Genomic DNA, 26,369 nt, shown 5'->3' with positions numbered 1-26,369 from the left:
GAGACACAGAATCGGAAGCAGGCTCCAGGCTCTGGGCCATCAGCCCAGAGCCCGATGCGGGGCTCGAACTCGCGGACCGCGAGATCGAGACCTGAGCCGAAGTCGGACGCTTAACCGACTGAGCCACCCAGGCGCCCCAAAGCATCCATTTTTAACATTATACAAAATATACACGTTATACAAGAATATTAACTTTTGTAACTAAGCTTATTTTTATCATTTAACTTTTTTTTTTTTTTTTTTAAGGAGAGACCCACCCCAAATTGCATATGCTTTAGGCCCCACCAAACCCGGATCCACCCTCGTCCCCAACATCTTTGCAACACGTGACCGCAACTCCAGGGAAACTGAACTTCAAACTGCGTGCAGGGTGACGAAATAAAAAGCACGAAACAGAAACTGAGCTCAAATACAGAAAAGCTGAGGAGGCAACGTGTCCCTTGGCATCCAGTTTTCCGCATCCCCACCGCGCACGTGACCGGGAAGGGGGTGGTCCCTCCCCGTGCCCAAAGGTGGACCCGAGAGCTAGGTGTGGGCCCACCGAGCGCCTGCGGGGCCGCCAGTCCCCCACCGGGGTCGGGGCTCCGCGGTCCTGTCCTCTCGGCGCGCCCCGGCACCCTCCCCACTCACGCCATCCCTCCTGTTGGCGCCCTCGCCCCCACCGCACCTCTGCTCTTCCTGCGCATCGCCCCACCGCACCCCTCCGCCTCCTAGGGGCCCTGGTCTCCCCCGCACACCGGTGCCCCCTCTCCTCCCCGAGTCGCCCCTCCCCACTTTCCCCCCAGCGGGGATCCGCTGTCCCCACCGCGCGTCCCCTCGCCCTGCCGCCAGCGTCCCCGGGCCTAGCCCAGGGCGCCGTCAGAGCACCCTCCGCGCCCGGGCCGCGCACGGCCCCGACGCCTCCCTCCCCACGTCGCGCGCCGCCCGCCGATCCCTCGGACGAGCCGGGTGCGGATTGGCCTCGAGAAGAGGGAAGTGCCCGCCCCCCGAGCCGCCGGCCAATGGGGAGGCGGGGGCGGGCCGGCGGCGGGCGCCGGAAGCGGCCGAGCGACGAGGGGACGTCGCGTCGCCGGGTCTCGAGCAGCTGCCGCGGAGCCGCCGGACGGACCGCCGGACCTGCCTGCCCGCCATGGCCGAGAGCGACTGGGACACGGTGACGGTGCTGCGCAAGAAGGGCCCCACGGCCGCCCAGGCCAAGTCCAAGCAGGTGCGGCGCCGTGTGGGCCTCGGGACTCAGGGGCGGCCGCGCGGGCGGGGCGGCCGCGGGGCGGGGAGCCCGGGGATGGGGGACCCGGTGGGGACGGGGACTAGGGGCAGGGTGGGGACCGGGGCTGGGTGGGCCAGGGGGGCGGCGGATCAGCAAGGGGCCTGCGTGAGGGGATGGCGCCGGGGCTAGGAGACGGGAGACCGGCGTGAGGAAAATGGCCGGGCTCGGACAGTTACGACAGAGGCGGGTTGCGGGCAAGGGCCAGGGCCCGGCCGCAGGGTATGGGACGACAGGTCGGCGTGGTGGGAGGACGGAGGGGTGAGGGAGATGGTGGGGGCGTGGACCGGCTGCGCTGGGGTGGGTGCGGAAGGGCCCAGCAGTCTTTGGAGCCAGGGACACAGGTCCGGGGACGAGGCTGTAAATAGGGACAGGGACAGGGTGGACTTGCGGCCTCTGACAGCCGGGATGGGGGGGATGGGGGACCAGGTGAGGTCGAAGAGGTGGACCTGGGGGCGGGGATTGGGGACCGCGGTGCAGATAGGGGGCGGAGGCGGTACGGACGCCCCCAGGGTCTCTCCCGCAGATGCCTGGGCAGCCTGACGCTGCCTGTGGAGCATCGCGGAGGCGCGTTTCAGGCCATCGGGGGTCCCTGTGACTGGGTTGAGGTGGCCTAGAGACCCAGTGCTTCTGGGTCTTTCAAGTGTAGATGACACGCCCTGGGAGGTACTTGGTAACAGGTCTCTAGCGTGGCTAATCTATGCAGAATTCACCTGTGAGCTTCAGTGAACACCTCTGCGGGGCCTGGGGCCTGTGCCCTGGGGCCCAGTCTGGGCCGGGACTGGGTGCAGCCCTAGCACCTGGCAGTCGCTGACCTGCCCCGACCTTATCATTTGCATGGTCAAAACCAAATTCGCTATTCCTTTTTTTTTTTTCCCCAGAGGAAATTTCATAGCCATAAGCTAGGAGTCACCCGAACATGTCTAGACAGCGTCTCTGAACGTGTCACACTCAGAAGGGCCCCGGTCACTTCTCCGAAGCATCAGAATTGTCAAGAAATCCGTTGCGTTAACTTTTGGCAAACGTAGACAGAAGGGTATTGCTCTCGTTGGTGATGTCTGGGGGCTGGGCTCTCCTCTCAGGAGTCAGGTCCACGGAGGAAGGTTGCACCCGGCCAGCGCTTGACCTTCCTTCCTGGTTTTGCAGGAGAGCCTAGTGGAGGAGTAGGTCCGCCGTGAGCACGGATTTCTCAGAGGAACCCGTCAGCCTGTGCTCGTCCGCAGTGAGGAAGCGAGGGGTGGGGGTGGCGGGCGCGGGGGTACCTCGTGCCTGAGAGCAGAGGGAGGCAGCAGTGCCTGGGGCCGGGAGCTCCGAGCCGGGCTTCCCCGGGCTCCAGAGGCGCCTGCCGTGGGCACGCGTGCTGTCCGGCTAACAGCGGCCTCAGCTGGTGTTTGCCAGACCCTGCCAAGGCCGATTTTGACCAGAACCCTTTTCTGAACGTTCTAGGCTATCCTAGCAGCTCAGAGACGGGGAGAAGATGTGGAGACTTCCAAGAAGTGTGAGTACTTGTGCTTCCTCACAAAACAAGGGTGCGCTGTCGGGGCACCTCTGTGACAGGCGCCCGCCTCGCCTGTGCTGCCCCCAGGGGTGCTGGGGCCGCTGCGGGGCTGGGGGACGCCTGGGGTCTGAGCTGAGCAGCTGTGCTCACTTCCTGTAGTGGGGACCGAATTCTGGACTCCATGCTCTTGTGCCTGTGGCTTCCCCGTGTTGGGATACCTGGCTTCCCGTGTCTCCCTGGCACAGGTCGCTTGTCATGCCTGGTTCCCGTCTTGAAACGGCTTTATTTTGGGTTTGTTGCAAACCCTGTCCTCTGTTTTTGTCGCGTGCTGGTCCAGGGGCCGCCGGCCAGAACAAACAGCATTCGATCACCAAGAACACGGCCAAGCTGGACCGGGAGACTGAGGAGCTGCACCACGACCGGGTGACCCTGGAGGTGGGCAAGGTGATCCAGCAAGGCCGGCAGAGCAAGGGGCTGACTCAGAAGGACTTGGCCACGGTGAGCGCGGCAGGGTCATCCTCCCAGGCTTGGCGGGGGGGAGGGGGGTGGGGGGAGGGGGCCGGGACTCAAGGCCTTGTTTGTCCTCGGCCCTGGGATTCTCTCTGGAAGCCGGGTCAGGGCGGACGTAAGTTCCTTTCCAGCATGAGGTGGCTTCCAGCGTGTGTAGCCCCAGCTGCTCAGTAAGGCCCTCGGCCGCGTGCTGCCTGAAAGGTGGTGCTTGTGGCGACTCCCTTGGCTGTGTGCTAGCTTCGTGGCCTCTTCTTACCGAACCGCTATGCGTGTGATACGTTTCTTTAGAAAATCAACGAAAAGCCACAGGTCATCGCGGACTATGAAAGCGGACGGGCCATTCCTAATAACCAGGTTCTGGGCAAGATCGAGAGAGCTATCGGTGAGTGTCTTCAGGTCCCTCATTGGGTCTCCGCTGCTGCCCTCTGACCGGGTGCCCTCAGCAGGTGCTGAGCACAGGATGGCCCCTGAGGCCGTGGAATTCTCCAGACCCCTAAGAAGCTCATGAGGGCACCGTCTTGGGCGCCCTCCCCTGCTTTCACCTTTCACGTCCTGTCTACCCCTCTCTCTGCTGCTGGCCAGCGCCCTCTGGGCCTGTGGACAGAGGGCCCAGTGGCCCTCCTGTTCAGGCACTTGTGTCCCCCCCTCCCCTGCCGCCATGGGCATTGACTTCCTCTCTGGTGTCAGCATGGCCCCCAGCACGGGGAGCTCCCAGAGCGCTGGAGTCCCAGTTCTGGTTCTGGGAGGGGCGTCGGGCCTGTCCGCTGGGGGGCTGGCAGGTGCACGTGGGGGGCTAAGCCCAGCCAGGACTGCTGGTGATCCTCCGCCTCCCTGCTCTCTCCCGCCTCCTTCCCTCCTTCCCTCCTTCCCATGGAGAACGTCGTGCGGGCAATGCTGCCGTGTCAGGGCGGATGGGTGGGGACGCTGTGGCGCCGCCCCGCCTCTTGGGTCCCAGACGGGGCGCCGTGGCGGTGAGCGGGCCAATGGCTCTTTCAGGCCTGAAGCTCCGGGGGAAGGATATCGGGAAGCCGATTGAGAAGGGGCCCAGGGCGAAATGAACACAAAGCCTCGAAATCAGTGCGTTCCGGCTGATCTCGCCTGGCTGGTTCCCCTTGACCACCGGTGCCAGCGTGGTCTCTTCACGTGGCCGAGCGGAACGCGGGGCGTCAGCCCTGCCCGGGAACCCCCTCTACCCTGCTGTCAAACAAAACCTTGCAAAGTATTGTTTCTCCTGATTTTTTTTCCTTCCCACCCCTGGTGTCTGCCCAGCCTTGGGGCGGCTCCCCGGGGAGCTCTGAGCGGGACCACCCTCACGCTGGCGGGGCTGTGGGGTGGGGTGGCCTGACCCAGAAGAGAAGATGTCTTCTCCAGTCGGCTTTTAGAGAAGCTAATAAACGTGTTGCCCTTCCTGCTGGTGTCCGGTCTGATCTGCGGGTCCCCGCGTGTGTCTCTCTCTGGCCCACGATGTAGGGAAGAAAGGGTTCTCCTGACATGCCCTGGGGAGTACTTGAGGGACCCTGAAGGTCCCCCTCTGTGGTGCCGCTTCCTCGTCACCGTCTGCTGGGATAGGCCACAGGCTTCAGTCAGCCCCTTGATCCCGGACCCGTGCCCTCCCTGGCGTGGAGTCTCCAGTGGGCTGGACGGCAACGTGGTCTCACCCCAGGCAGGAGGGGGCACTTGGCTGTGCAGGTGTGGCTGTCTCCCCTTCCCCGGGATGGCCGTGCCCAGTGGGACCTTCCAGGCCCAGGCAGGGCCGTGTCAAAACTTCCTGTGGGGGTGCCTGGCTGGCTCGGTCGGTGGAGCGTGTGATTTTTTTTTAAAGTTTATTTATTAATTTTGAGAGAGAATGAAGGGGGAAGGGAGGATCCCAAGGAGGCTCCACGCTGTCAGCACAGAGCCTGACCCAGAGCTTGAACTCATGAGGCCATGGCAGATCGTGACCCGAGCAGAAACCAAGAGTTGGATGCTTAACCGACTGAGCCGCCCAGGTGCCCCAGAGCGTGAGGCTCTTGGTCTCAGGGGTCGTGGGTTCAGGCCCCACGTTGGGTTTGGTTGGAGCTTACTTAATGAATAAGTGATTTTTTAAAAAATTTCCCTTGTGGAAGAGCAGAGCCGGGGACCCTCCCTGGGTTAGGAAGGTTCGGCTCCGTTTTACTAGGCAAGGAGGGAATGCAGGCACACCGGCGGCCTTGACACCTCCGAGAGAGGGGGGTTGCCTTCATCCTTGGGCCCCGTGAGGTCAGGAGGGTGGGAGCCTTGGGTTTGCCCTCCAGTGACCTCAGCAGCATCCCCAGGGCACCGAGTGACCTCTGAGACACATCATTCCGGGGACCACTGGATTTGCCCACGGGACGGTGAGCTCGGGGACACTTACGGCACGGACCCTTTACCATGGGACAGTGGACGTGGGACCTTTATGTGGAATCACGGACAAAGCAGGGCGTTTCCTCACCAGGCCAGCTTTACGTCCCCTGACAGCTACTTCAACGTTTGCTAGTCAGTCTGTGTCCGGGGTTTCTCCCTGTCCTGAATTAGAATCACCCAGCGAGGGGCACCTGGGTGGCTCAGTCGGTGAAGCGTCCGACTTCGGCTCAGGTCATGATCTCACGGTTCGTGGGTTCGAGCCCCACGTTGGGCTCTGGGCTGACAGCTCAGAGCCTGGAGCCTGCTTTGGATTCTGTGTCTCCCTCTCTCTCTGCTCCTCTCCCACTTGTGTTCTGTCTCTCTCTCTCTCTCAAAAGTAAATAAACATTAAAAAAAAAAAAAAAAAAAAAAAAGAATCACCCAGCGAGGCAGGGGCTGGGCAGGGCCTGGGTCAGATTCCCACAGGCTGGGCTGGATAGCCTGGGTGCTGGGGTGCCTTCCCGGCCAGGGACAGGGGCTTCTCAGGGTCCCGCTGTATCTGCCTCTGGTGCCTCTAGCCCTCGGCCCCGTCCCGTGTGGCCTGCCTGTTACCTGTCAGCTGAGTCACTGAGACCTGTGGGAGGTGCCCCCAAGCACATCCTTTCAGGCAGGTTGGGTCAGTTCTGGGGATCCCCAAGAGCCCACCTTCCCGCTGACAGAGCAGGGTGCACAGACCTCAGCCAATAAGTGGGGGCTGCCCTCGGGGGCCAGGGCGTTTATTGTTGGGGTGAGGACCGTACCCAGGCACGTGGGTGGCAGTCTCGGTGCTGGGTGACCGTGTGGGGGCTCGGTGCGTCCTGGGGGAGGGGCAGGGGTTGTTCCTTGGGCTCTGTCTGCCAGGGATTGGGGGAAGGGGGTGGGGGGGCGACCGTCTTGTGAGGAGCCAGAGTCTTCTCTGCGTCATCTACTGGCTGTCGGTGAGCGAGGCCGGCAGAGTGACACCGTCCTAGGAGGAAGGAGAGGGGCCTTTGACTGCTGGGTGGCCGCTGCGCGTGTGGAACGGCCCTGGCCAGGGAGAGCGGACCAGGGGGCTTCTCCCCAGTCAGCCCTGCCCACCTGTCCCTACCCAGGGGCTCCTACCGCATTGAAGACGATGTTGTCAAAGCCGGGGGCCACAGCCGCTGTCTCGCCCTGCGACGGGCAGCCCCCCTTCTGCAGCCAGCGTCGTCCCGCCAGTCCTAGCAGGACGAGGAGGACAAGGACGACGAGGGCACCAGCCGACCGCGGCTGGCACCGATGTGGCCACTACCGTGTCCCCTGTGGTCCGAGGGCCGTGTGAGCCCGAGGACTCAAGCCCTGCCTGTCGGCCCTGTCCCCTGAGGTGGCACTTGGGACGGCCCATCCTTGAAACCCTGGCAGGTCGTGCCAGCACGAGGCTCCAGACCTGGCGGGGGTCACAGCCTCAAGCTAGAGCCGCCCCTCCATCACAAAGAGACAGCGGCCGCGTGGGCTCCACGGGCAGGCTGGCCACGGCCGCCGGCCCGCCGGGCACCTCCTCCAGGGTCTGGGAGTGAGGGCGTGGAGTGCAGAGGCCGGCTGAGAGCCGACTCGGCTCCTGAGAGACCAAGGGCAGGGGTGGCCCGGCCCAGAAAGGGAGGGGACAGTGGGCAGGGGGAGGGGCGGGGCAGGTCCCGCCTCGGTGGCTCTCCTGGCTCCTTGGGCAGCCGTGCAAGCCACAGGCTGCCAAGCCTGACGGAGTCCCGGATCTGGGGCGGGGCTGGCTGACCTGGGCAGCGCTTACCCCGGCCGGGTGCAGGCAGCTGGCAGTGCCGTCCGTCCAGATACTCGACGTCGTCCAGGGCGATGGGCCCCACGGCTGGCTGGCCGCTTAGAGTGGCTTCAAACACGATCTGACCAGAGGGAGAGGGGGCTGGCTGCGCGGGCTGGAGGAGGAGGCCGGGGCCTGGGGCCTCCGCAACCGCCAGGCTCCGGGCGGCCCGGCCTCACCTGGAACTCCTCTGCGCTGGCCACCTCCACCTGGCCCAGCAGCCACTGGTGCCGCAGGCGCCCGCCCATGCTCCACACGGCCAGCTGGCCCCGGGCGCTGTTCAGGAGCACCCGCAGCTGGCCCTTGTCTGCAAGAAGGGGGCCGGGGCGGCTCAGGTCCCCAGCCCGGTGGGCCAGGGCTGCCCCCATCCGCCCTCGCTGCTTCCAGCACCCATCGCTACTGGCCCGGCCCCACTCACAGAAGTGCTCCGGGAAGCCCATGTGGTACCAGAAGCGGAGGCAGGAGGCCTCGGTGGCGGGCAGAGGCTGGCTGTGCAGCCAGGCTGCCTGGCCCCCCGGGCCCAGCATGTGGGTTTCAAAGAGCACGAAGTGTCCTGGAGGTGAGAGGGACAGGGTGCCTGGCTAACTGGCCGTGGCCCTTGATTCTGATGGGAGCCCCCACGGGCTGGGCCGGTTGGCCTGGGGCGGGGTGGGGTGCGTGCCCCCCCGGGGTGTGTGTGTGTGGCCCCGGGGCCCCTTGCCCACCTCGGACGCACCTGTCTCTGTGCCCAGAGTGTGATCCACCAGGGGCTGGGGGTAGCGGGAAGGTGCGGCCCCACTGCTCCAGTCCCAGCTGTACCCTCCCAGGCCAGGCCAGGCCAGATGACTCCAGCCACACAGGCCAGCCTCAAAGTCACAGGAAGCTGCGGGAGACCTGGGCAATGAGCCGGGGTGCCCCCAGCCCCCGGGGAGCCCGGCCAGTGAGCGCTGCTGCCTCCCCTCTCTGTCCTGCTGGGGCCAGGGGGCCAGGGGGCCAGGCCAGGCATCTGCCGGTCCGCACTGGAGCTGGTACCAGCCGCGGATCGGTCACAAGGGGGCCCGGGGCCCGGCCGCGGGGCTCCCACCTGGCCGAGGGCAGGGCCCGTCCTGGAGGAGCAGGTCGTCCAGCGCGATATAGGAGTGCTCCACGCCGGCGGCTACCGCCTCAAACACCACCTGGGCAGGGACAGGGCAGGGCAGCCTCGTGCGTGGTCCGGGCGGGCCCTGGAAGCGAAAGGCCGCCTGCCCCTGGCACTCACCCTCCAGGCCCTCTCGGCCTGCACGTCCACACTCCCCAGGCGCCAGGCGGACCCTCCGTGGGCACTGATGCTGAGCACCTGCTGCCTCTTGGCCTCCCCCACGTGGACCTGCAGGGCGCCTGCCACGCCGAGTGACCAGCCCAGGTCAGCAGCAGCGGGGGGTGGGGGGGGGGGGGGGGGGTGGCGGCCGCTCGGGGGCCCCGGGCTGCAGACCCCTCACCTGGGTTTCTGAGGCTCAGGTGGTACCAGAAGGTCAGGCAGGCAGGCCGGGCCAGAGGCTGGTGCTCCTCTGAAGTCAGGGAGGCCACGTGGCCGGGGGGCAGGGCCCGGGGGCTCGTGTCCACCACCATGTAGTGCCCTGGGAGGCGCCAGCGTCAGCCCCCACATGGCCCCTTCTGCCCACCCCTCCGTCACCCCCGATGCGAACCTTGAGCCGTCCCCGTGGTGTGGTCAGCGCGGGGGCCCCAGGCGGCGTGGCCCGTGGCATTGGGCTGGCGCGTCCAGAGGCCTTGGCCCCCGCTGGAGAAGCCACAGGCTGAGTCCTCAAAGGAGCACCGCCTGGGGGCCCAGCAGGGCCCGGGTCGCAGGGCCACTGTCGTCCAGAACCATCGTGCCGTGGTAGCCGTCCCGGGAGCCCTCGAACAGCAGCTGGGGGCAGAGGGGGTGAGCGGCTGTGGGCTGGCCCTCTCCCCCACCGCCCTGGCGCGGGGCCTCACTTGGTACTTGGTGCCAGAGCCTGGCTGGTGGTGGAGGGTGGCCCAGGCCTCGTGCCAGTGGTTGCCATGGGTGCCGGTCCGTGACCACAGGAGCGTGTCTGCCTCTCCTTCCCGCCTCAGCACCAGCGCAGTGTCCCTAGACAGGGGGGTGGGGGTAGGAGGGGACCAGAGCCCGACTCTTGAAGGCTTCCGCCCCTGCAAAGCCTCGGACCCAGGAGGCCCTGCCCGGCACCAGGGTCGCTCACCGATCTGGGGCCCGTGGAGGTGATACCAGAAGGAGAGGCACTCCTGAGGAGCTGTGGGCACCTGGGGGCTGGGTGAGCAGGTGGGCACCAGGGCCCCGGGCTGGGGGGTCCGTGGGGTCCAGAAGCAAGAAGTAGCCTGCGGCAGGGACACCGGGCTGAGCTGCAGAGACCCCGGGTACCAGGAGGGCTTGGCCCAGACTGAGAGCCGCCCCCGGGCTTGGGTGCCCCTGCCCTACCCTCGGCCTGTGGTGTGGTCGTACCCGGGGCCGTGGCTCTGGATCCGGCGCCAGTGGGCATCTGTGAGGTGGCCGGTGTGCCAGCCGCACGTGTCCCGCTCGAAGTTACAGGAGACCTCTGAGGGCGGGGCCGCGGTGGGGTCAGCACGCCCCGAGCACCCCCACACCCGCCCTGTGTCCCTAGAGAGTGTGAGAATTGCTCTCTGGGGTGGGGGGCTCCAGGGTCCCTTGAGGTGGTGACGGGGGGCGGCGGGGAGAGGCCCCTGGGTAGGGGCTGGAGCGGGCAGAAGGACCTGAGTCCTTCTCAGTGGCTGTCACGGGGCTGCAGTCCTTCAAGGTCACATCGTCCACTCCAGCGCCCTGCTGGCCAGGGCCGTCCAAGTCCACCAGGCCGACAAACTCCAGCTTCGTGAGGAGCACAAGGGAGGGGGCTGTCGAGTCAGCGCTGGCTCTGTGACGCACCAACCCACCCCACCCCCAGGCTGCCCTCCTTACGCGGAAAGGCCGGCGGTGTGCCCCAAGAAGGACTCTGTCCATCCTCCAGCCCTGGCTGCTGCCCGGGGCCTGCCACACCAGCTCACGGTTGCTGTCCTCCACCACGACCAGGGCCAGGAAGCCTGGCCGAGGGGGTCACTGTGGGTCTGCCCAGCCCTCCTCCCCCACCCTCTCCCGCAGGGTGTCTCGGGGCGGGGTGGGCCAGAGGGACAGCGGGGGGGGGGGTGGGGGGTGGGGTGGGTACCTTGGGGGTTACTCTGGAAATAGTAAGCCATGTGGAGCTCACAGCGGGGGCCCGAGGGACCCAGGGGAGGTGTGAGGACCCGGGCCTCTGCCGCCAGCTGTCCCAGGCCCTCTGCAGGGACAGGAAGTGCCCTGAGGAAAAGCAAGGCCTCTCAGAGCCAATTCCTGCCAGGGCCCCCCCGCCCCCCTCACCCCGCTGCCCCAGGCAGGCACACTCCCTGGTGAGAGGAGGCACAGCAAGGTCTCCTCTGGGGGTGCAGTTTGCAGATGGGGGGACTTGGGCCTCACCAGCAGCGGTCCCGCGGGCGCCTGCGCCAGGGCCCCGGCTCTCCTGGGCCAGGAGACGCCCCCACTGCAGTCGCCCCACGCTGGCATCCTCCCAGCCCCCCGCTGTGAGGGGCTCAAAGTCCGTGGTGCCTGGAACGGCAGTAGCAGGGAGGGTCGGGGAGGGTCTGGAGGAAGAGAGGGCCCCCCCGCCTCCCGCCAGCTCCGGCCGCCCCTCACCACAGTCCTGCTCATCCTCGCCCCCCTCGCACTGTTGCTGGAAGTCACAGAGCTGCTCTGGGGGGACGCACCGGTCCCCGCAGGAAAGATGTCCCGGCTCGCAGAAGTCCCGGGGCCGCAGGCTGGACGGCTGGCGCCAGGGGGCTGCGGCCCAGAGCCCAGGAGGTGATCCAGACACCTCTGTGGGGACAGAACAAGGGTCAGGGGGGTGGGCTGTGCTTCTCCTGGAGAGGGAGGGGCTCAGCGGGCCCACCTGGGACTGGCTGGCAGTGGTCCGACAGGATGAGGTCATCCAAACTCACGACACCGCCTGGGCCTGTGTGCCCAGTGAGCAGAATCTGAGGGCACAGGGGACTCAGGGTGTGCCCCCCCCCCGCCCCCCCCCCCCCCCGCCCCCGCATCCTTCTGTCATCCCCAGGTCGGCTCCGCCAGCCCTCCCCCTGCCTGGCCTCGCCTCGTGTCACCGGATACCCTCCCCTGTCACCACCCCCACGCAGGCCTTGAAAGCGACCCCTCCTTCCCTGGGCCTGCTCCCAGAGCTTCCTGCTGACACAGCCTGGGGCGGGGGGGGGGGGGGGGGGGGCCCTGATCTCCCCTGCCCAGCTTTCCGGGGGGCGGGGGGCCCTCTGGGACCTCCCGCTCGCCCACCCCTGGCCGCCGCCGTCTCGGGCCTCACCCGGAAGGGGTGGTCGCTCTGGATGTCGACCCGGTCTCGGACCCAGGCGGCCCCCAGCTCTCCGTGGCGCCTGCGCAGCAGGACGGGGCCCTGAGGGGAGCCTGGGCTCTGAATCTGCAGGAACAGCTGGAGGCAGCCACCCTCAGACCCGTGCAGGTAGTGGTAGAAGATAAGCTGAGAAGAAGCCAAGGAAGGTCAGGGAGACCCCCGGGCCTGGGCAGCCAGGTCGGGCGGCCCCGTGTCCCCCAACCACCTCACCGAGCAGTGGTGGGGGCCTGAGGCTTGGAACTCGGGGCTGGAGAGGACAGCGGGGGCGCTGGGCTCGGCCACGGAGACCAGGAAGGAGCCTGGGGAGACACCAGACGTGGGCCGGGGTGGCCGGGCGGGGCCCCGGTGGGTGCTCCCTGGCGGTCCCCCGTGGGCCTCACCCTGCGCGCTATTGCGGCTGTGGTCCCGGCGCGGCCAGGCTGGCGGCCTGGGGCCGGCACTGTGGTTCCGGGCCCAGCCCTCCGAGTGGTTCCACGGGCCCAGGCCCGTCTCGAAGTCGGTGGCCGCGTGGCGGCCTGTGGGGGAAGCAGGGTCAGGCTGCCGGCAGGGCCCGTACCCCGCCTGTCCCGCTCCAGCATGCTCCCTGGTGACCCCCAGCAGCCCCTCCAGCTCACGGCAGGTGGGCGTGTCCTCATCTGAGCCGTCCCCACAGTTGTCCTCTCCGTCGCACAGCTGGTGGGGCTCCACGCAGGCCATGTTCCCACAGTGGTGGTACCCCAGGGGGCAGCGTGCCTGGGGGGCTGACATGGGGGAGGGGCAGCCCGTCACCGTGACCCCAAGACCCCGGGGGCCGGGGCAGCTGGGGGAGAGGCTCAAGGCCATCTGGGTCCTGCTAACCCACTGCCCCCCAGGTGTGGGTCCGCGGCACGGGGGCCTTACTGGGCAGCCCACAGCCCCGGAAGACCACGTCGTCCAAGGCCACGGTGCCCCTGTGGGTGGCATTTCGGGTGGCAGAGAAGGTCACCTGAAAAGAGTGGGGTTCTCAGGACTTAAGTCAGGGCTCAGACCCTCCCTGCTCCCTCCACATCCAGACCACCCCCAGCTCACCCAGAAGTCGCCCCGGATGCGGCCAGTGGCCACCACCAGCTCCTGCCAGCCTGGGCCCCAGGGCCCAGAGCTCTGCCACAGGGTCAGCGTCTCGGTCCTGTGGGTCAGCTCTAGCCGCAGCTCAGCCACATCTGTAAGTGGGGGACGGGGGGTCCTGGGGCGGCTTGGGCCCCGCTGCTTCCCGCAGCCTGCTGGCTGTGCCCTGCCCTAGGACCCTTGTCCCTCCCTTGAGGTACCTTACCAGTCTCTGCAGCGGCCCTCCGTCCTTTCCCAGTCCCTCCCCTCGGGGTGCCCCACCCTGGTGGAGGAGTTCTGGGCACCCACCTCCAGTGGCCGTGTGGTGCCAGAGCCTCAGCTCACAGGTGGGGGCGGCGTCGTGCAGGACGGGGGAGCGCAGGGCTGCCGTGGACGCCTCTTTCCCACGGTGCGTGCCAACAGCCGTGTACCAGCCTGGCCGGCAGAGAGGTCAGGAAATGGGGCTGGAAGTGAAGGGGGGAGGGGGCATCACGGACGCCCGCCAGGGCCTCACCGAGGTCTGTGCCGAGAGTGTGGTCTGAGCGCGGCCCCAGAGGCTCCAGTGTGGCTCCTGCCCGGTCTCGCAGCCACCTGTACCCTGAGGTGCTGATGTCCCGCCAGCCGCAGGAGTCTCGCTCGAAGTCACAGGCGAAGGGGGCGCCCGGGGCGGGCGAGACCCCGTGGTAACCTGGAAAGTGGGGGGCTCAGGGCTGTCTGCAGAGAGCTGGCCTGCCCGCCCCCTGCCCACCCCACCGGGCCCCAGCTCACCGCACTGGGCCTCGTCGGAGCAGTCTGGGCAGTCACACACGAAATTGCATGCGGCCTCGCTGGGGGCCCTGCAGTCGTTGGGGACCCAGGCCCGGCCTGGGGGCCCTGCTGCTAGGAGAGAGACAGGCGGGTGGCCTGGGGCGGGGTGACCCCCCCCAATCCCAGGCGGCCCAGGATACTGTTCACCTGCTCTGAGGCCTAGGCCAAGAGGTCAGGGAGGGAGGGGGCTGGGTCCTGCCAGCTGGGGGGTCCTGGTCAGGGCCAGGCAGGACACATCTGGCCCAGGAGAGGCGGGCTGCACGTCAGGATGGGGGGGGGGGGGGGCGTTGTGAGCATGGGACCAACGGTCCCCGACATGGGACGCCCCCCGAGGAAGGGAGCAGGAACCCAACAAGGAAATGCCCCCGGCCCCCTCAGGCTCCTTCCAGGGCCCTCTCGCCCTGGGACCCGGGTGGACACTGGGGCCAGGTAAAGCAGAATTCGTGCCCCTTCCCCGATGGGGCAACCCCCAGGCCCCCAAAGGCTTGTCCTGGGCACCCCCCAAAGGCCACCCAGGGCCTTGCCCCTCTCCTGGGGAGGAGACCTGACACTCACCCAGGAGCAAGGCCAGCAGGAGGTGGTGGGGCAGACGCATGGTTGGGCCGGGGGAGTGAGGCCGAGGGACAGCGCACTCCAGGCGGCCTCACGGGGATTTCGCCCGGTTATCTGTCTGTGGCCCCGCAGGCTGAGTCTGCTCTGCTTGGAGGGGGGACCTGGCCCCTTCTGTACCCGCTGCCCGTCAGCAGGCCCCGCCCTGTGTTGATGAGGACGAACGTCCGACTGTAAAAGCGTCCAGGAGAGGGGCCCCTGGCCCAGGTAGGCTCCCACCCGCCCGGATACTTCTGACCAAAGGTCGGGCTTCGGTCATCAGGCCCACCGCCCCAGCCCTGCCTGGCAGAGGCCCCACCAGAGAAAGCACCCACTCGGGCTTTGTCTCCCAGAGCTGGGGCAGGAGCCCAGCACGCACCCCCCACCTGTGCCCCCAGCCCCACGTTCCGTGCCTCCCTGCCCCAAGTGACCAGGGACTTCGTCCTTCCCCACCACAGTCTGTGGCTGCCTGTTCGCTCATTCCTTTGTAAGGGACGATCATGTATTCATCAACAACCGTTCTGATTAGCGTGGCTGGGTGCTGCAGGGCACAGGGCATTTACCACCACGTGACCTCGGTCTTACCAGATCCTGTCTCCTCATCACTAAGATGTGGTCACAACAGCCTGGAGAGGCCACCGTGAGCTCACGGAAGGCCTGCCCCAAGATGGCACCCGTGTTCACGGGGAGCCACAGGGACAGCTGTGCTCGGCTGTCCCCTCATCCACACATCCACTTGCCGCAGCTCGTCTCCCCTCAGCCCTGCACTGGGAGGAGAGGAGGGGGTCCTGCAGGGGGGCTCCCGGCTCCAAGCCTGAACCCTCAGAGCCTGTGGCTGCAGGGCGGGTGCCATGGGACCCGGTCTTACGAGGGGTCTGGGAAACTTCACGTGACTTCAAACGGCAGATCACGAGGGGACACTGATGTCAGCTGGCCCTGGGGGACTGGTGCTAACTCCTTGCGCAAGGGCTCATCAAAGAGTTTCCTCCCAGATGTCCTTGGACACAGGAGGGGTGGAGAGGAGCAATCAGGCCATAAATGGGGGCAGCAGCCCAGGGGCCCCCTTATCAGAGCACAAAGGGCTGAGTGTGCACGCCACCCCCCCCCCGGGGCCCCCAGATGTGGAGCCAGGTGAGGGACAGCCAGTAGGGGCCCTGCGGCTACCAGGGCCGCCTCCAGCTCTCTGTCACCCACACCCTCCGGCCAGGGGTCCCCAGGGGTGACCGGGAAGCAGACAGATCAAGACACACACACATCTGAGGAAGAGCAGGGGTGATAACGTTTTTAATTCCTGCAGGTGAGGTAAACCTGGGCGCTCGGGCCCGGCTGCTGTTGGTCTCCAAGGCCTGGCCCGGGGTGCATAGCGCCAGGGGGTATAGTGGGCCGCTCGGGCAGGCCTCAGTAACCGTCGTCGGCCCAGGTGACCTCGTAGTCCGGGTACACGGCTTTGATCTTCTCAGTGGAGACTGAGTGCTGGGCACGACCGTAACCCTGAAGACAGAGGCCGACGCTCACAGCCCCGTCCTGGCTCTGGGCGTCCATCGGCAGCAGCACCCGGGAGGCGGCTATGGAGGGGGCCCGCGGGAGCCGGACGTGGCCAGCCCTCCCTGACCGCCCAGGGCAAGCTGGCCGCCAAGGTGAGCAGTCCTTGCGCGTGGGCCCTCCAGCCCAGGGCGCAGCCTATCCTAGGTGCCGAGAGACGCTGTGTGAATGCCCCTGGGTCTCCACCGTGGCCTGGTGAAGGGACTCGTGGAGGAACGGGACGCGGCCCACTGTGGCTGAGGGGCAGGCAGTGGCCTCCCTCCCACTACTCGTGGGAGATGGGGAAGCCACTGGCGGGAGGGGTCTGCGGCCCAGACAGCCAGAGAACCCCCAGTGCCGCAGGTGTCCTCAGCGCAGGGCAGCGAGGGCTTGTGAGAGCTGGTCCCTCCCCCCGCCCCCCTCCGCGGGCCGGGGGCTCACCATGGAGTAGCCATACACGTGGATCTTCTTGTCCTGGCTCTGGTGGGAGATGCGCCCGCCTCCCAGGCACTCACAGCTATAGCCCTTCTTCTGCATCTCGCTCGATACCTTGTCATAGATGTCGGCTGGGACAGGGAAGGCGGCTCAGCACGTGCCACGGCCCCCGGAGGCCCGGGGGATCTGGAGCTCCGGCTCTGGGCAGCTCCTTCCCCAGGAGAGGGGCCCCTCCAGGCTGGGACGCCATGAAAGGAGGAAGGCGTGCACCCGGGCAGGAGTCCTGGGACTAGGAGACACGGGTCGCGCCATGGCGGCCCCTCGCCCTCCAGGACCCTTGCCCTCAGACCGGGTACAGGACCGCCTCTCTCGACACCGCCTCATTCCCCGCCCAGGGCCCTCAGCCCCGCCCCCAGACGCCCTCAGCCCCGCCCCGAAAACGCCGGCCGGCCCCGCCCTCACCGTGGTACTCGGCCCACTTATAGCCCCGCACGATCTCCTTGCTCTTCCCGGCCGGGGCCTCGGAGGGCGGCGCCGCGTGAACTCGGATTAGCACGTACTTGAAGACGCCGTCGGGATCGATGTCCACATCGGCTATCTGGGCGAGGTCCGCCGCCGCCATGTTTCCCACAGCCCGCCCGCCCCGGCAGCCCGCGGCCCTTCCCGCAGCGACCCTGGGTCGAGTAGACCGTGCGGGAGGCGGGCCCTGGGAGCCCGGACCCAATCCCGCGGGGCCTTGCTGCCCGGGCCCGGAGCTTCAGCCAATCGTGTCGCCGACCCGCAACACAGACTGGCCAATGGCAACCTAGCTCCTTGCCACTCCGAGGCCACGCCGGTCCCGCTTAAAGGGGAACAGGGACCCGGGAGTGGGCGGTGATTAAATCAAGCTAACTTAACAGTTCTTTTTTAGTGGGGACTGGGAGGCGGAGTGGGTAGAGGGAACGGTGGCAGGTTCCTTTAGAGGGGCTGGACGGCTCATGAGGCCCAAGCGACAGGCGCCCGTCCCGACCCCTCCCCCACCGCGTCCCAAGACCTCCCCGTCCGCCTTCCCAACGCGCGTTCCAAGGCCTCCCTCTCCCTCCCAAGGCCTCCCTCCCTGTCCCCCACCGCGTCCCAAGGCCTCCCTCTCCCTCCTCTCACCTCGTCCCAAGGCCTCCCTCCCTGTCCCCCACCGCGTCCCGAGGCCTCCCCCTCCCTCCCAAGGCGTCCCAAGGCCTCCCTCCCTGTCCCCCACCGGGTCCCAGGGCCTCCCTCTCCCTCCTCTCACCTCGTCCCAAGGCCTCCCTCCCTGTCCCCCACCGCGTCCCGAGGCCTCCCCCTCCCTCCCTAGGCGTCCCAAGGCCTCCCTCCCTGTCCCCCACCACGTCCCAGGGCCTCCCTCTCCCTCCTCTCACCTCGTCCCAAGGCCTCCCTCCCTGTCCCCCACCGCGTCCCAAGGCCTCCCCCTCCCTCCCAAGGCGTCCCAAGGCCTCAAGGCCCTCTTCCCTTCCCTCCAGCGCCTGCCCAGCTCAGCGTGGTCAAGGGCCTTTCTCCCAGTCCCACCAGTCCCACCCACGGACCGCCCCCGCCCCGCCATCAAGGAGGAAGCAATGGCTACATTCGAGTTGTTTTACTTGGTTTGAAAGCATTCGCCCCCTGGAAATAATCCCAGTCCAGCCAGGATCATTCCTGGCCAGCCGGCCCTCAGGCGTGGGGCTGAAAGCTGAGGCCCTAGGGCAGGGGGCATGGCGGCTGGACTTGGGAGGCCACGAAGGCGGGTAGGGCAAGCGGGGCGCGTGGCCGATGCAAACGCGCTAGGCTGATAGGCCAAGGTTGGCGCGCAGACGTTGTGGGATGGGCTAGGGTGCATGGCACGGAAGGAGAGCGGGGAACAGAGGTGTGGGGGACGTTCACAATTTAATCGATGTCCTCTCCTGGCCCCGTTAGGGAGTGCTGGGAGCCCCAGGAGGAGCTTGCCAGGCCGGCCTGGTCCCCTCTCACTCTGTCCTTATGGAGCTAGGGCTGTGGGCCCATGAGTGTGCGCTCCCAGGAACAGAGCCCAGTCCCCTGCCTCGGGTCTCTAGGCCTCAGCACAGGGCAAGGCCAGAGCGAGCACACGCGGGATGTTCGTGTAGTCAAGCCCCCACACCTCCAGTCGTCCCCTGCCCTGATCAACTGGCTCACTCCGACACCCCTTCCCCGCAGTCCAATCTTTTTGTCCTCCCTACGTTAGTGGGTACGAGCCCCTAATGGGCATGTGTGGTTCCTCCTGTTCATCCGCCCTCCGCATTTGCTTCCCTCCTCCCTGTGAGGTTAGGGCCTGCGCTGCCGGTTTCACCCCCTCTCTGTTCTGGCACCCACCTAGGGGCCTCCTGTCCGTGTGGGCCGGCAGCCGACTCACACACAGCCAGGACTCCTCACCTCTCAGCTCTGGGCCGGATCCTGCCAGCGCCCCCACCCACATCCTCCCGCCCACCCCGCCCAGGCCCCTCTCTCTGTCTGGGTGTGTTGTGCCTTGGTTGAAGACCTCCGACTATCCCCCTCCACTGCTGCTTGTTCCAAACCCTCCTGTAGGACCCATGTTAGGGCGGCTGGAGGTGAGAGGACCGGAGGGCGGGTAGCGTCGCCAATGTGTGGACTCCGTCGCCAGTGTGCGGGCTCAGGGTCCAGCCGTGCTCTTATCTTGCTGGGGCCCCCTCCAGCCTTGTCATCTCGGGACACGAACACACTGGGACTAATCAGGGTGTCCGCCAGAGAGGAAAGGCCTCTGAGCAGGATGCACCCTAAACCACAGAAGGCGGGTGGGGGGACCGTTGAAGCGACGGGACGAGGCTTTGGGCAACCGGGGCTCCTGGATCAGGGAGAACCAGGGTTGGGGAGGTTGCAGGGAGGCTTTGCGGACGTCAGGAAATGGACTGACCGGATCTTCGCGGTGGGGTCTGCGGTAGTGACCCCTCCGCGTGAAGGCAGGGTCGGGCGGTCCTCAGGCCCACCCCGCCTCCCAGCGGGGAGCACCAAGCGGCTGAGGACCGACCTCCGGGGAGGCCCCAGGGCTGGCTGGGAGCTGGGAGCCGGAGGAGGGGGAATGAAAGGCGGGGCCTGTGGCGAACTCAATGGGGCGGGACCCGGGCAGAGCTTGTGGCAAACAGAAGAAAGACGAGAGGAGCACGGCCTGGCCTGAGGGATTGGGCTGGGCTCCCGGTGGGCTGCGCGGGGTCTGGGTGGGCAGGCAAAGCTTGGGAGTGGGCCCTAGGTGGACTGCGCAGGCCCAGAGAGGGCTGTGTGGGGCTCCGGGTGGGCCTTGGGTGGACTGGTCGGTGTCTGAGTAGGCGGAGCAGAGCTCGGGGGTGGGCCCTAGGCGGACCGGGCGGAGCCCGGGGAGGCCCCAATGTGGAATGGGCTGGGCGGAGCCCAGGGGTGGGCCCAGTGTGGACTGGGCGGAGCCCGGAGGGGGTGTGTGGGCCCAATGTGGACTGGGCGGGGCCTGAGCGGGCTGGGTGGAGCCGGGGGTGGGCCCAATGTGGACTGGACGGGGCCTGAGCGGAGCCCGGGGGTGGGCCCAATGTGGACTGGGCGGGGCCTGAGCGGGCTGGGCGGAGCCCGGAGGTGGACCCAACGTGGACTGGGCGGGGCCTGAGCGGGCTGGGTGGAGCCCGGGGGTGGGCCCAATGTGGACTGGGCGGGGTTTGAGCGGGCTGGGCGGAGGCCGGGGGTGACCCCACCGCTCACATGATGTCGTCCAGCAGGTTGGCGCTGGCCACCCAGTCGAGTGCGCGCGGCTCGGAGGCAGCCATGATCATGCACATGAAGGGGCGGCCGGTGCGCCGGTCCGTGGGGTAGATGGTGGTGGGCGTGAAGCGCCGGTTGGCCTCGACGAACTCGCAGAGCTGTTCGTAGACGCGCGGGAACTCGTGGCGCAGGAAGACGCCGCGCAGCCGCAGCTCGCGCTGGATGTGGATGAAGGCCACCTCGCGCGCGCGCCGGCCTGCCTCGCCTTCTTGGTCCAGGCCTGCGGTGCCTGGCGGCGGAGTCAGGATCAGCGTCTCCATGTCGGCCTCGCGACCTCGAGCCGGGGGCGGTCGAGCCGGGCTGCCGGCCGCCAACGCCACCTTGGCGAACTTACGCACCGTGGGCCCAGGGCTGCGCGGTGCGGGGGCGGGCCGGGCGGAGGTGCCGGGGGGCGTGGCGCCGGGGCCCACGGCCACCGACACACTGAGCAAGAAGCACTCGGCCGGCTCGTAGAGGCGCCCGGCGGCGGCCAGCTCGCGCGCGTAGCTGCCCAGGGGCGCCGCGTGCGTGGCCAGCTCGCGCAGCGACAGGTAGGTGGGCGACAGCAGCAGCCCCTCGAGGCCGAAGCGCAGGAAGTTGTCTGCAGAGCCAGGGCTCGGGAAGCCCAGGAAGAGCACGCCGCGACCGCGCGACAAGAAGCCGACACGCGCGATGCGCGAGAAGGCGCGGTGAACGGGGCCGCTGTCGCGGCAGAACTGCAGCACGTGGCGGCACACGCTGCCCACGCGGCCGTACACGCAGCGTGCCTTGTGCGCGTCCCAGTCTTCGCGGCGACACAGGCGCGAGCAGTAGTAGGTGTAGCAGCTGTGGCAGGACTTGAAGTAGAGGCAGGCGTTGAACATGGTCTCGGTGCGCCGGCAGCGTGCGTTGGAGCACGTCATCAGGTCGTCCTCGTCGGCGCTGGGCTCCGGGGACGCGTCGGCAGCCTGCCCCTGGCCGGCCGGCTCCTCGGCGCTGCCGGCGGACGCGGGTGGCGAGCGCGGCGCCAGCGCGGGTGCCCCGGAGCCCGCGGGCCTGGAGTCCAGCAGGCGGCGCAGCTGGCGGCCCAGTCCATCGGCCGCGGGCTCCGGGGCTTGGCCCGCGGGGGGCCGAGAGTCGATGACCAGGTCGGTGATGAGCTCGTCCAGTTGCTCGAGGCTGCGCTGGCGGCCACCAGTGGGCCCATCTGGGGCGGCGGGCGGAGACGGCCGGGGTCGCCCTCCCGGCAGCTCCCAGGCCCTGGCTGGCGGTCGCTCCCCGGCTCGCAGGTCGTTGTCGGTGATGGTGATCTCAGGCGTGACATACCAGTTGCGGCCCGGGCCCTCGCCCGCGCGGCCCTTCTCCGACAGCGACGTCTCGGACAGAGACAGCGCCGCATAGCGTCTGGGCGAGGTGGAGAGGTTCACGACGACGGGCGGGCGCCGGCCTTCGGGGGATGCGCCTCGCGGCTCCCGCGCCTCTCGCCCCAGCAGGTTTTCGTAGCTGCGGCCGCGGCCCAGGGGGTCCTCCCGGCGCGGCCCCGGCGCCAGGATGTTGTCCCAGGAGCGCGAGTAGTGGCGGCTGTCAGTGACCAACCGGGGCGGGCTGGTGCCGGTGCCGCCGTGCCAAGAGGCGAGCAATGGGCCAGGGTCCGGGGGAGGCACCACCTGCAGGGTGCGGTAAGGCCGCAGGCCCCAGTCACCCCAGGCGGGGCTGCCTCGTGGGTGTGGGTAAGTCCGAGCTAGAACGTCGCGATCGCGGTACCGCCCGAAGTCCTCTGTGTAAAAGGGGCGGAGAGCGGGGTGGGCCCGCGGCGGCTCCTCGGGAACATAGCGGGGGCCACAGGGCGGGCCGTAGGGCGGGCCGTAGGCTCGAGCGGCCTCCCCATAGTAGGAACGGGAGGGCGGCTCCTGGACCGGGAAGGTGCGCACTTCGCCTGCGTAGTAGCCGCCGCCGCCGCGCCTTGGGCTGGGCACAGGGGGCTCCTCCGACGGGAAGGGCCTGGCATAGTAGCCGTCGAAGGGCAGCCCAGGGCTGGCCGTAAAGCCACCAGCGTGGCCCTCGGGCTCCTCGGTGTAGAAGAATTGGGTGGGACCCGGCGGCGTGGTGAAGGGCAGACTTCGGCGCTCCGTATAGTCCCGGGGCCCAGGCAGGGGACCGTCGCAGTACAGCGCTCGCGGATCCGCGCAGTACGTGTCACTGGGGGTGGGGGTGCGCGACAGCGCCACGTGGCGAGGTCCGGGCACCGTGAGGCCGTGGAGCTGCGGGGCAGGGCGTGCCCAGGGCATGGTCTCCGCGGGCCCGCAGGACCGCGAGCCCCGGGCGGTGTGTTGCAGCACCGCGTCGTCCGGCTTGATGTCCAGGCGGCAGCGGACGTGGGGTGCAGGCCCGGCGGGCGGCTCGGGGGGCGCGCAGCGCCCCGTGGCGGCGCAGAGGGGCGCGATGCGGCCGGGGCCGCCCCGCTGCGGCTGCAGCTTGATGGGGTGCAATTCATTGGCGAGCGCGCGCAGCGCCGGGTACGCGGGCTCCCGATGCGGCGATGCCTCGCCCCGCGCTGTCCGTTGGGCCTCCCGGCCTCGGCGCGGCAGCACCGGCGGCGAGGCGGGCGCGGGCGCCAGGCCCGGGGTCGCGCGGGGCGCGCTCTTGGAGCGGGCGCGGCGCCGGGGCTCGCCTTCGCGGGGCCGGGCGCGCGGCGCGGCCGGCTCCGGGGGCGGCGGCTCGGGTCGGGCCTCCATGGCCTCCCCGTCCAGCGCCTCCAGGAAGTCGAAGCTGCGACAGTGGCGCTTGTTGAAAGGCGCGGGCGCAGCTGGCGGGGGCACGGGGCGCTCACATGGCGGGCGCCGCGACGCGGGCCCGGGGGCCGCCACCTTGATGTCCTGGTACACGGTCGACACCAACAGGTCCGGCGGGTCCGTGCGGGTCATTTTAAAAGAGGTCCCCAGGCTGGCGGTCGCAGCTCACTCTGCCTTTCCGGGCTTTTGCCCTGGTGGGAGATGCGGGTCAGGGTGACCCCTCTGCAGCCCAGAGCTGGCTACACCCCTACGCTGGCCTGACTTACCTGGGACCCAGTGGGCGGAGCAGTCCTGGCTGCCCGCGGTGGCCGAGGCCCCAGGCACTTGCTCCATGCCGGCGTCAGAAGCACCTGCGGGAGGAACCCAGCCGTCCAGCTACTCAGGGTCTGTCCCCTGCCCCGGGCCACCCTTTCTGGGCCACTTTCTGCTGGGATGTAGCCAATCAGGCAGAAAGGCAATGGCCGTCGCTGTGGTTCCCGAGCTCCTGCTGCCAGGCCCGTGCCCCCGGGGGGCCTCCCCCTCCCCCCACTACCATCGGCAGGTTTGGGTAGAAGCCGTGTCCTGGGGCAGGAAGAACGGGGGTGTGTTCCCAGCTGGGATGACAGTAGGCTCCTTCGAAACCTTATTTACAAATTTCTTTATGGGTGTCTGCCTCACAACACTCATGGGTGACTTGAGCCTCACGCCCAGTGCAGGGCAAGCCCTCTGATGGTGTGGTCTGAGGGGGAGTCCCTGGACCGTGACAAAGTTGCTGAGTCTCCCTGGCCACCTGCTGACCGGGTGGGACATGGAGACCCTCCCCCAGTACGGCAGTGGTGGCTGCCCTGGGAACAGTCCCCGGAACCAAGCCCCGGTCCCGAGGCCCCAGCAGACATGGAGATGGCCCCATCAGGTCCAGGCACCGCCCCTAGGCTGACGGACTGGCCTGCCCCACCCTCGCCCTTCTGTGTGGCCCAGGCCAGCCAGCACACGCCACAAAGAACATCCCTTGGCCCTAAAGCCCCCTTTCCCTTGCAGAAACCTCTTTCGATCCCTGGTGTCTTAGGGTGGTTGGAACCCATTAAGCTTGTTGGGGCCGTCGTGACAAGGCCCGGGGAGCAGCCACCCCAGCTTTGCGGCCTGTGCCCTGCAGCTCAGAAACCGGTGGCGGCCGCAGGACCATGTGGGGGCGGGAGCCACCGGCTCAGGGCCGCCCCTCTTCCCCAGAGCAGCATGGGGCCAGGAGGCCGCAAGCAGGGGAGGCAGGGTGGTGGGCGGGTAAAGCCCCCCCCCCCCTTCACTGCTTCTCCTCAGGAGAGAGCCCTCTCCACAGCAGCTCAGGAAGGCTCCATGGCAACCTGAGGTTCTGCTGCCCCCGCAATGGGGGCTGGGCGGGGGTCCACCCCTCTGCACTGGGCTCATGCTGAGACTTGGGCCACCGGCCCCTCTGTGGTACCCGGGGCCTGGACAGGTTGTGTAGGGTCTCAGACGGTGCTGACAGGGCCCCCACCTCACACGGGCTGGGGAAGCGTGCTCCTGGCCGGGCTGGGGGAAGCCCGGGGCGGGGGGCGGGGGGCGGGCGGGGGGGCCTCACCTGCCAGGGTCTCTGGTCAGGCCGACCTTGTGTCCCAGGTGTGCCAGGGGCTTTCTGCCGGCAGGGCTGCCCTTCTGGGTCAGGGCCATGAAGTCCCAGCGGCCCGTCCCATCGCAGCCTTGCACCCACCCCAATTCTGTCCCTGCTCATAGGACTGTCCCCTTCCCACTCCCTTCCATCTTAAGCTCAAAGCCAGGCTGGAATTGGGGGTCCAATGACAGGGCATGAAGCTCCGCCCCAGGGAGGTGACAGCTCCGCTTCGCCTCTGCGGCGGTAAGGATGGAGCTGGGCTGGGTGACATCCCTCCCCGTGGGCACGGGGGCGGTCGGTCCTTGCAGGGGCCCCAGGCCTAACGCGCCCCTCCCGCGGGTCTCCCGGCGGCCCAGCCCTGCCCCCCGCCCCGAGCGCCCGGAGTGAGGACCCGCCGGTGTAGCTCTGAAGTAGGACCCCATCCTTGCGGGTGCCCCCCCCCATGACAGGGCCCGCGGGGCAGCGGCCCCCGATCCCTTACCTGGGCGCTGCTTCCCCGCCGCGCGCGCCCGGTGGGCTGCGCAGGCCTGCGCCCGCTCCGCCTTCTCCGCTCCGCGGCGTCCCCGGCACCGGCAGAAGCTTCGAGGCAGCGGCGCGGAGGCCGCCGGCTGCTCAGTGCTGCCCCTGGCGGCGGCCGGCGGGGCCGCATTTAAAGGGGCCGTGCGGTGGGCCTGGGACCCGTGTGGCCTGCTGGCAGTTGGTCGGGCTGTGCCGAGCGCCAGCTGAAAAGCGCTCCCTCGTTCTCAGGGTGCGGGCCTGGGCTCCAACCGGGGTACCCACACGCAGGGAGCAGCCTGCCGGTCCCGCCAGCCCCCACCCCGGGGGCACCTGGTGGCTTGGCGGTGGCCTCGGAGCAGGACCCTGGAGGAGCCCCAAGCTCCGGAATTCACACCTCCGCCGAGGCCTCGCAGGAGCAGATGGGCTGCTCCCAGCCCCGCTGGGCCCCGCTCCGCTCTGCCAGGCCGGAGGTGCCAAGCTCTGAAGGTTCCTGGGGCCAGATGGGCACGGCTGAGCGGGGCCTGCAGCCCTCCTGTCCCCGGGCTGCCGGGGCTCTACAGGGCAAGGGCACGCTCCTAGGCTCCCTGGGATCAGAGTCGAGGTGCGTGGAGGACTGTCACTGCCCTGGGCAGGTTTGCACGTGGGCCACTTACAAACCACGTGGTGATCTCCATTCTCCAGTCCCACCAGCCCCTCCCAAACCAGATGCTGAGCTGGGGAACCGTCTAACTGCGGAGGGTTGAGTCATGGATGCCCTTGGCTCCAAAGGCCAAGACCTGCCCCGCGTAGGTCCATTAGATCCAGGGCCCTGGGCAGATTCATTTCGTGTCAGCCTGATCCGCACATTTACTGGGCTCCACGAGGACAGGAGATCTTGTAGGCTGTGGGCTGAAGGAAGTCCTTACCACGTCAGCTTGCTGTCTGGTCCCCAGCCCCTGCCTGCAGCCTCCAGGGTGAGAAACCGACTAGTCTAGGCACAGGAACTGGGGGGTAGGGGAGGCTTTCCAGACCGGCAGGGGGATGGCCTGGCTACCACCCCCGCCTCCCTCTGTGTGCCTGGTTCTCATGGCAACCGTGGGGTGGGGGGTGGGCGCTGCTGGCAGCTAGAGGGGCCGGGGTATGCAGGGAGCAGCAGGGCTAGAGGCAGAACGGTGGCTGGGACAGGACGGTGCCTTCCAGAGGCCGGCAGAGCAGATGCACGCTTGCCCTCGGCAGGCCAGAGGCCCTCGGGTGTTCCTGGGTGCAGCCGCCCAGCCCTGGCCTGGGGGGGCTGGGACCGGCGTGAAGGACAATGGCTGCATTGGCCAGCCTGCACAAGACGGGGCACACGTGGGGCCGGGCCTGCCGGGAAGTCTCCTGCAGGTCAGCTCCCTGGGCCACGTGGTGCCAGAAGGCCTCCGATGGGTTGGGGGCGGGGGGGGGGGGGGTCCGGTGCCTCTCCGGGAGAAGGGCAGGGAACTTAGGACCTGCCCACCAACCCAGGGCCACCCGGGA

At 68.2% G+C, this 26,369-nt stretch overlaps 4 protein-coding genes across 9 annotated transcripts; 1 reads left to right on the top strand and 3 right to left on the bottom strand.

The window, feature by feature from the left end:
- The first annotated feature begins 1,025 nt into the window (after positions 1-1,025).
- EDF1 (endothelial differentiation related factor 1) lies at positions 1,026-4,681 on the top strand. The gene is made up of 5 exons (XM_053908573.1): positions 1,026-1,207; positions 2,711-2,762; positions 3,100-3,260; positions 3,561-3,654; positions 4,269-4,681. Exons 1-5 carry the CDS (start codon positions 1,130-1,132, stop codon positions 4,328-4,330), a joined length of 447 nt encoding a protein of 148 aa, XP_053764548.1. The 5' UTR covers positions 1,026-1,129; the 3' UTR covers positions 4,331-4,681.
- A 1,684-nt stretch (positions 4,682-6,365) lies between these two features.
- Positions 6,366-14,596, bottom strand: MAMDC4 (MAM domain containing 4). Its single transcript, XM_053908572.1, is given in 32 exon segments — positions 6,366-6,621; positions 6,756-6,890; positions 6,892-6,932; positions 7,417-7,525; positions 7,623-7,750; positions 7,862-7,996; positions 8,159-8,305; positions 8,507-8,597; positions 8,681-8,799; positions 8,901-9,038; positions 9,108-9,273; positions 9,275-9,328; positions 9,397-9,708; positions 9,710-9,777; positions 9,873-9,995; positions 10,171-10,282; positions 10,373-10,494; positions 10,617-10,718; positions 10,721-10,747; positions 10,904-11,032; positions 11,120-11,299; positions 11,373-11,457; positions 11,796-11,969; positions 12,054-12,142; positions 12,224-12,358; positions 12,458-12,583; positions 12,723-12,807; positions 12,891-13,021; positions 13,215-13,340; positions 13,420-13,593; positions 13,674-13,784; positions 14,268-14,596. Coding segments are annotated over 32 exon segments (3,756 nt in total). The 5' UTR covers positions 14,308-14,596; the 3' UTR covers positions 6,366-6,579.
- Positions 14,597-15,557: 961 nt separating this feature from the next.
- On the bottom strand, positions 15,558-16,961 carry PHPT1 (phosphohistidine phosphatase 1). 2 transcript variants are annotated; one of them, XM_019435944.2, is made up of 3 exons: positions 16,719-16,946; positions 16,263-16,387; positions 15,558-15,791 (listed from the first exon to the last, which is right to left on the bottom strand). In XM_019435944.2, exons 1-3 carry the CDS (start codon positions 16,876-16,878, stop codon positions 15,699-15,701), a joined length of 378 nt encoding a protein of 125 aa, XP_019291489.1. In that variant the 5' UTR covers positions 16,879-16,946; the 3' UTR covers positions 15,558-15,698. The 2 variants fall into 2 exon arrangements, with proteins under 2 accessions (XP_019291489.1, XP_019291488.1); XM_019435943.2 differs by lacking the exon at positions 15,558-15,791 and adding an exon at positions 15,804-15,985 and having other exon boundaries at positions 16,719-16,961.
- Positions 16,962-17,850: 889 nt separating this feature from the next.
- On the bottom strand, positions 17,851-26,299 carry AJM1 (apical junction component 1 homolog). Of its 5 annotated transcripts, none has more exons than XM_053908566.1 (3): positions 24,859-26,299; positions 23,041-23,124; positions 17,851-22,965 (listed from the first exon to the last, which is right to left on the bottom strand). In XM_053908566.1, exon 3 carries the CDS (start codon positions 22,904-22,906, stop codon positions 19,961-19,963), a length of 2,946 nt encoding a protein of 981 aa, XP_053764541.1. In that variant the 5' UTR covers positions 22,907-22,965; positions 23,041-23,124; positions 24,859-26,299; the 3' UTR covers positions 17,851-19,960. The 5 variants fall into 5 exon arrangements, with proteins under 5 accessions (XP_053764541.1, XP_053764542.1, XP_019291484.2 ...); XM_053908567.1 differs by lacking the exon at positions 24,859-26,299 and adding an exon at positions 24,348-24,734; XM_019435939.2 differs by having other exon boundaries at positions 17,851-23,124.
- Between the last annotated feature and the right edge of the window lie 70 nt (positions 26,300-26,369).

This window comes from Panthera pardus, unplaced genomic scaffold (genome assembly GCF_024362965.1).
Source record: "Panthera pardus isolate Hobbes unplaced genomic scaffold, ASM2436296v1 HiC_scaffold_20, whole genome shotgun sequence".
Classification (NCBI taxonomy): domain Eukaryota; kingdom Metazoa; phylum Chordata; class Mammalia; order Carnivora; family Felidae; genus Panthera; species Panthera pardus.
The sequence above is the reverse complement of the archived record's forward strand: the minus strand, read 5'-3'. Positions and strand labels throughout refer to the sequence as shown.